Source organism: Notothenia coriiceps, unplaced genomic scaffold (genome assembly GCF_000735185.1).
Source record: "Notothenia coriiceps isolate Sejong01 unplaced genomic scaffold, NC01 NC01_scaffold00037250, whole genome shotgun sequence".
NCBI lineage: Eukaryota > Metazoa > Chordata > Actinopteri > Perciformes > Nototheniidae > Notothenia > Notothenia coriiceps.
Window position 1 is genome coordinate 6,333,866 of NW_011369951.1, and position 8,397 is coordinate 6,342,262.

The window sequence follows — 8,397 nt, forward strand, 5'->3', positions numbered from 1 at the left end:
TGAGTGAGGAGACACAAAACCTTTTATCGGTAAATATCTATAAACCGTGTTGTATTAGCTTTATTATCTATTCCACTTTAGTTTAAAGTTCAATTATACTTTTTGTCTTTTCCTAGTGCTACACGTAAGAGACATTCTTGACCTTAGAACTGAAACGAGTACGACCAAAAAACCAAGCTAAAATCTAGAAAGAAGAAAAAACACCAAAAAGTTAAAAAGTTGTTTGGATAACAGAAAAACGAAACATAAAGTTTGTAAGTTCTTTCAGAACTCATAAAAAAGACAAGGGAAGAGTTCAGAGGCTGTAGTAAAAAAAAAAAAAAAAAAAAAAGGAGAAAAAACTCAGTATTTCAGCTACAACGAAATCACCCATTAAAGAAAAGCTATATTTAATAAATTTTCAATTGGTGTAAATTTATATAATCTACACTAAAAGTTGATTTGTCGGATTCTGATAAGACCTAGGACAAAAACTGAGAGAAAATTACAATAAGTAAGACAAAACTAAATCCAAAAAGGCTGATCATTGAAGATCTATCCCTCTATCATAAAAGTTAGAAAGATGAATTCCAATTATCATCTATAATAGAAGTGAAGAAAAACTGAAAAATATCAATATTCATCTAATCAATGAAGTGTACAGAGAATGAATTCACAATTACATACACTTCATTGAAGTTCAGTAAGAAACATAAAAAAATACAATTTCAAAATCTTCATAGAAGTGTAGACAACATGAAAAATTACAATATTCATACATTCAAGAGTCGATAAAGAACAATGAAATTAACAATTACAATAACTATCATGAAAAAGGTGAATAAGAAACAATAGCAATTCAATTATACAATACAATATCATTAAGTGTAGAACATGAATATCAATTATCATCATTCATAGGCAAAACAAAACAAAAAAAAAATCGACACAAACTTATAGAGACAAAATAGAGTTACCAATTACAAACAATAAAGTTCAAAATGACATATATACAAACAAAAATTAACAAAATAAAATAATCCAATCACATCATAAACCGTAAGAAATATTTTTAATAGCAATTAATCAATAGAGTTATTACATTATTCATGAATAAACGTACATAGGCATGTAAAAAAATAAAAGTACTTAATATAATAATAATAAAAAATAAAATAATAAAATTAACAAAAAAGGTAGACAACCAAATAACATAAAACGTAAATTTCACAAAATAGAGATCGACCATTATAACCACGTCGAAATCAAAAATATATTAGAACATATAAAGACGTCCACAATACAAGAACACTTAAAGTGAAGGTACCACCAAACTGATTTCCAGAATAAATGCTCAACTAACTATAAGTGTAGTAAGGTATACGAAGGCTTTCAGACATTTGACTTGATTTTGAAATGTTACCTTTATGTACCACCTCATTTCATGTCCTAACGTGGATCCTTTTCTGTTTTCATATTAACTTGAGTTTGATTCACTTATCTATTATTTTCGATTATGTTGTGCCAAATGTCTAATAAATAAATACATTATTGAGAACATTTTTTTTATATTAGTGCACAATAAGATGCAAAAAGATACCCCGGATCCCCCAAAAAAGAAATGTAACAGTACGTTTTTTTATAAACTCACCAGTAGAAATATCATTCTTAAACAAAAACTAAACCTTAATTTAAAAAGTACTATCACTGGAATGTTGGACATGTGTTTATCTCATGGGTATGAACAAGACATGTGACACCTCCAGTTGTCTCTACACTATGACTGGATTTTATTCCATCATCGGGTCATTTTTGGATTGGAAATATGGAAGAGGCAAAAAGAGATGAGTTCTGACAGCTGCCAAATTAAAATGGCCAGAATGCATGTTCTGCCAAACACCACCCCAATTAAAAGTATCACATATTTCAATTATCTTGGGTTCAAGCTTCTCGTTTCCGAGTGGGCTGTGTAATGTCCATATGACTTAATGAGGTTTCATTAAATATCATCATAGGAAATGTGGAGAAATTACTTTTTCTATGAGCTTTGTACAGAAAGCAGGGATAACGTTAAGATACAGTGTGTTTAAAGGAGAGATTCAGGCCTCAATCAGCTGAAAACAACACATTTAAAGAGCTTAATGTTAAACAAATAAGCAATTATTTTATTAAAGTAAGAGTTTATATTCAATTTACAAATTCTTACACTGTTATAAACCATGGCTGCTCAATAACAAGTTACTTTACAAATACTTATTTTATTGTTATTTCTTGAAGTTACTACTCAGTTCTGCTTATGAAGCTTAACCTACCATGACCATATTCTGCAAAGTATTTGAGGCAGTGACGTGTATTACTTGTCTTACGTCCCTTAAAACCTGGCATTTAATTTAAAGCACTGTTTTTTTACAACTTGTGTATTTAGCATCACATCTTTCTTTAAGAAAATGCAGCACAATGTCAGATAGGTTGGGGTTATTGTAACACTGAGGGAGATGTATGTAAATGTCCCTATGGAAAACTAAATGTTTCTTTTTTTGGCAATAATATGATATTTTCAAATGGAGTTTGTCATGTTGCCATTGTTTCCTCACACGAGGACATGGGAAAACTTGATTTTGTGTTTCTGTGGTGCAACACGTATAATCACAGGACAACTGTGATTATACAGTCAGAGCAGCACATCTGTGTAAGTCTGCGGTCAGCAAGTTTTCATTCAGACATGAAGAAAAACATTAGCTTCTCTCTTAGTGTCATGGGAATCACAATCAAATTCCAATGAATCCACTTACCTGTAAATAAGAATGACATTTCCTATCACTGTGTTCAACACAAATGCAGAGGCCAGTGTTAACTGATGAGCAGTTGCTTTCTAGATAGTTCAACAGTAAGAAAGAGAGAAGCGCTGTTTAAAAGTGCCCTTACTGCCCCCTCTGGCCAAAAACAGGATGTAAATTGCTTAAATTCTTTCTCTAGAGAGACATCGTTTATATGAGAGACAGGGCTATACATTATAAATCCAGGCTGACACGGAAACAACTGACAACCGCAAGATATGTGCACTATGCAGGCCTTTGTGATAGAAAACAGCAGGTGCGAATGCAGTAGCATTTGTTTGCACCTGCTCCCAGATAGTTTACTCTATAGGAATGATAAACACAGCTTGGACTGTAAACAGTTTGTGCATTCTCCTGTGATAAACACCTTTCTTTTGAAATAAAATGGTGTCTTGAATCTAATACAAGGGAAATATATGTTCACCTTATCTTCGATCTGGACGCATGCTGCTGCAGGTAGGTCAGACAAGTGAACTGACAGAAGTGTTTGACAGAGGTCGTGCGTGTGTGTTAGCGTGGGATGTACCTGGATGCCGGAGGTGGTGAAGTATGGGATCTCAAACTTGACACTAATTGGTGGCTTCCCCTCCTTGTCTTCAGCCTCTACGCTCGGCAGACCAAAGTGGGCTCGCATCAAATACTCCTTTCCACCCTGTGAGAAAACAAAGCAGAAACTATCAAACAACACTCTGGAAACCTCTTGTGTTTAACACTAAAAAGGAGTGACTTTATATAAACATGAACTGTAGAAAATCTGACATTTCTCTCCACCATGAAGTCACGAAAACAACCAAACTGCAAACTAAGTTCTTACGGTATTGCATAAAAACCCAGACATAACATCAGAGTCATTTTTAACCCTCTGTATGATACTGATGAGTCATGATTTCAGCTCACAGGGAAGGACTTGATTGACCAGACGATCTCGCTGTTCTCAGGCACCCATTTCACGCTGCCCACTGTGGTCTTGAATTTGGGTGAGTCAGCGTCCGTTGGCACAGGAATGTGGATCTCCACGTTGTTGGCCGTGGAACGCCTCTTGAACTGACTCTTCGCCTGAGCGGAGAAACAAGAAAGTCAAGTTTAACACGGTGCCCTGCCTGAACAGGGCTTTAATTATATAAATTATAGTATTAAATGTGTACATGTACAAACATGCCTTGACCCAGTGTGAACTGCATTACTGCCAAATAACTATCTTTCTCTCCAAATAATTATAGCACAAAGGTTTGACAACAATAAAGATGTTGCTATAAATGACATGAGTGCAAAAGTGACCTGCCTTGATCATGTACTCGATACGACTGTGGGAGTGCTTCTCAATGACGGACTCAATCCAGATCAAAGGCTTCACCTGAAGATATAAAACACACGTGTTATCAAAAATAGTTTTAAGACGCTTTAGTACAGTCAACATGCATGCATTTTCAAATATCATGTGACACTGTCACCACCTGGTGGAGAGCAGACGTTACTACAACCAAATCAGGGTTTTTAAACGAGATAGATTTAAGACCTTTTTTAAACTTAAAGGTCCCATGTCATGCTTTTCCGGTTATTACCCGTCCCCTTGTGTGTTATGAAGGTTTTTCTGCATGTAAACGGTCTGCAGAGTCACAAACCCTCAACGTACACCCTGTAGCGAGTACAACTCTAACACAGAAAAGACCTGTCTATGCTGCCCCAGAACGCCTCGTTGGAGATTTCTCTTTTTCTTCCTGGGTACAGTGACGTGACCTTGGTCAAAATGGACCAATCCATGGCGTCTCTCTCTCTCTCTCTCTCTCTCTCTCTCTCTCTCTCTCTCTCAGCGACGAAACTGTGACGTGCTACTCTCTCTCTCTCTCTTTCCTCTCTCCTCTCTTCTCTCTCCTCTTGCCTCTAAATCTCTGCTCTCTCTCTCTCCTCTCTCTCGCTCTCTCTCCTCCCTATCTCTCTCTCTCTCTCCTCCTCTCTAATGCAGGCAACCAGGAATGAACCCAGCTCACACTGCCGCAGGGCAAGCGAGGCAGCGGCAAAGTCCCGCCCGACGCCGCAGCCCAGCATTCTCAATCTGTTTGTCATTAGCTGGTGTCATCTTTATGGTTGCTAACGCCATTGTACAACATAAACACTGATGTTTGCTGTAACGGTGGTGAACTCATCAGAAACAGAGTGTGCGAGCTGACCATCAGAAGCACCACTGGGCTCAGCAGGGAGGGGAAGTGTGCAGGGCTGCCAACAGCCGNGGAAGTTGTTGTTGCTATGGAAACAACGTGACGGAGATTAACGGAGAAAAGTATCTACATATAAAGACGGAGAAAGTAAACGATAACGTTTATGGTTAAGTGTTAGCACCCCCCGAAGAGGCACAAGCTCTTACGTTGATATTGGAGATTTCAATAAATTCAATTTGAAAAAAAAACGGGAAAAAAACGAATATCCGGATAACGAAATTGAAACCCGAATAGTACTCCAACGAACAAATATTCGGATATTCAGGTACAGCCCTAATGCTAATGTAAACACCGACCATATTACGTCCAAAACAGTCTGGCATTGTTTCTGATAGCAACGTTTCTGATAGGGCTGTGGGTCCACATTTCCGATATTACGTCATATCGGACGCACATCTGGATCAGCTCCGTTGTACCCCCGTTTTTAGAGATTTGGTACGGAGGAAAAGAGAGAGGGTTTTATTTGACATGGTAGGTCCCCTTTAACCCAGATTATAAACACAAGTGTAAATATCCAATTTAATATAATATTGAATCCGCACTAGGAGCAGCTTTAGGGATACTATTTACAATTTCCAAAAATATGTTGTCAATTATATTTGGATTTATCAAATAATTGTTTATTCTATCAAATCTTTGGAAATAGCAAAACATATCCAAAACACGTTTACAATATTAAAAGTATCTATTGTGTTTTTCAAGTGAAGCTTTTTACACTTCTGCCGTCATATTTTATAACCTTATCATCCTAAGAGAAATGCTAATCCTCCAACGATTTGAATAAAGTGATTCATTAAATAAAGATGTAATTGATATAACGTGTTGTGCGTGACAAGCAGGAGAGCAAACGCCGGACAGACAGACATTTATTTTAGAAAGGATTAATGTCAAAAACTATTGATGGACTTTACAACGGATACAAAAGTGAAAAAGGAAGTGTATGAATACAGAGAAAGCTGATGGCACCTGTGTGTGAGTTTCTTCCCCCTCAGAGGGGCCAGATGAGGGGGTGGGGTGTGGAGAGGGAGGAGCCTCACTGATTGGCTGCTCCCGTTGCATCCGTTCCACCAGCTCCTTCAGCTCGTCCATATGCAGCCCACACTGAAAGACCAGCCCCTCCAGCTCCCTGGCACACACACCGTAAACACCAGTGAGCGCACAGAGGTATGGAAGACACATTTCACCTGTGATGCTTTTATCTTCTGCTCTCACCGGTCACGGTCAAAGAAGCTGTTTTCTGCTCCTCGCTGCTGCAGGAGTTTGCAGTCATCCCTGGCTAACAGGTATCCCCTTTCCAAAGAGTCAAGCCCCTCAGCGAGCTGCGAGACCCCCTGGAGAAGAGCTTCATTAGAGGAGGGGGCTTTAAGAGGACATTCTTCCAAACGGTTTAAACTGTTAAAGTTCCTACCTTCTTCTGATCCAGAGGTTTGAGTCTTTTGCTCTTCAGGAGATGCTCAAAAGTCTGCATCTGAGTAGAAACGTTCATATTTTCATCTCATCATCGAAGCTCTAGCGTCACTGTTGATAGTTTGGAAGGATCTCGTACCTGCTGGAGGAACTTGTCGGCCTGATAGAAGAGAATGCCGGCCAGCTGCTGTCCCACCTCAGGGTCTGGGCTTTCTGTGGAAGAACAGGCCGATGGACTTCCTGCTGACACACAGGTGCAGAGGGAAAATGTAAACAGTGGTGGAAGAGGTACTCAGATGTTGTACCTAAGTTAAATACCTACACTAAATTGTTAAAATACTCTGTTACAAGTTATAGTCCTGGATTCAAAATCAGACTTAAATAAATGTACAAAAGTATCGGCATCAAAATATACTTAAGTACCAAAAGCAGGAAACATGTCTATTAAATTATGATTATTTATGCATTATTGTGTTCAAACAGCTGGTAAAGATGGAGCCTATCCAAATAACTGTGTGTGCTGCTGGATTTATTAACCGTTACTTGAATTCAAAGTGTATTTATTCGTTGATTTATATTTTGTTTTAGCTAATATTCTGTAATGTAACGAGTAACTAAACACGTCAAGTTTTGACAAAGAGTTGAGTAAAAACTACAACATTGGCTTCCAAAGTGGAAGTATACAATACGGAAATATCTCATCGTACGGAAATACATCAGTAGAGGTGTGACTCAGGTGGAAGCTGAATCATCCATTTTTATGATAAACGATATACGAAATGAAATGGAATAAGATTGTTGTACTCTGTTGTCCATTTGGATGGGGAGAGGCGGAGCTTATCTCTGCCCTCTGAGCCCGAGGGAAGTCCAGCACCATCATCTTTGAGGAGCCTTGGTTCGGTCCGGACTGAACCAAGTGGCCGGGCTTTGGGGGGTCGGAGAACAGGTTCACCTGGTGGAGAAGTAAAACAAGTCTAGAGGTATATTGGTACATCTTTTACCCTCCATAGAGGAAACATTTGAAGACTTCCCTATTTGTAGACCAAGTGTAGCGATCAGATGGTAAGCACAGTGCCAACAAGCATATATTATAGCAAGGCAAAATGTCCGGGGCACAAAGCTCTATTCACAAGGAGCTCTAACCCACGAGTGATCAACATAACCCTTTGTTGATTTAGGGAGGAGGGGCTTTCTCTAAATGTCTGTTTTACAAGCCAACTCATTATGCTTTAACACACATAACGGAATTGAATGGAACTCACAATGAATAGACGCCCCTCCCCTCTGAGCAATAAATCATGATGACCTCAAACCGACCTCAACATTCCCTTTAAAACAAGATTCATGTAAAGTTTCTTGTAAACAGCATTGACATTAAAAGATGTACAAAACCAGAACAAAATCTGAATAGATGTCGGTACAAAGCCACCCCTCGATAAAGCCTGTGACATGTTATACTAGCAGAGGNTACTGGCCACTTAAACAAGCCCCGCCCCCCCACTAACACTTTACCTCAGCCACAACGTAGACTCTATACGCATTACATTAATGCACACAATGTTCAAATACTACTTACTGCACATATTTCATATTCTATAGTTCACTGCATTCTATTTCGCTTTAAATTACTGCTTTATTTTATTGCTATCCAACTATATTTTATTACAGTGTTCTTAAAGATTTTTTGTTTTATATGGAGATGTTTTGTTTTATATTTTATGTATGCACCATGACATCAAGTCAAATTTCTCGTATGTGTGAACCTACCTGGCAATAAACCCGTTTCTGATTCTGATTCTGATAATACCACAGCTGACCCCCTCCGCCATTACTACAGTCTGAGAAAAGCTGTCTGGAAAAAAAGCTGATTTATTTTTTGTCTTCTTCTGATGTTTCCCGAATACATTTTGGCCAAAGCTTCTTTAACTTTGATAACTAATCAGACATGCATTTGGACT

The 8,397-nt window shown here is 38.2% G+C and overlaps 2 protein-coding genes across 2 annotated transcripts in view; both read right to left on the reverse strand.

The window, feature by feature from the left end:
* LOC104966778 (AP-1 complex subunit mu-1) overlaps positions 1 to 4,202 on the reverse strand; it is a 24,283-nt gene extending 20,081 nt beyond the window's left edge. Inside the window, exons 1-3 of the mRNA XM_010796065.1 lie at positions 4,099 to 4,202; positions 3,714 to 3,872; positions 3,343 to 3,468 (exon numbers count right to left, since the gene is read on the reverse strand). Of these exons, the coding sequence (XP_010794367.1) occupies positions 3,343 to 3,468; positions 3,714 to 3,872; positions 4,099 to 4,107 (294 nt within the window). The 5' untranslated portion in view covers positions 4,108 to 4,202. The remainder of the gene's footprint in view (positions 1 to 3,342; positions 3,469 to 3,713; positions 3,873 to 4,098) is intronic.
* A 2,255-nt stretch (positions 4,203 to 6,457) lies between these two features.
* LOC104966777 (AT-hook-containing transcription factor) overlaps positions 6,458 to 8,397 on the reverse strand; it is a 36,846-nt gene continuing 34,906 nt past the window's right edge. Inside the window, exons 6-7 of the mRNA XM_010796064.1 lie at positions 7,244 to 7,391; positions 6,458 to 6,679 (exon numbers count right to left, since the gene is read on the reverse strand). Of these exons, the coding sequence (XP_010794366.1) occupies positions 6,531 to 6,679; positions 7,244 to 7,391 (297 nt within the window). The 3' untranslated portion in view covers positions 6,458 to 6,530. The remainder of the gene's footprint in view (positions 6,680 to 7,243; positions 7,392 to 8,397) is intronic.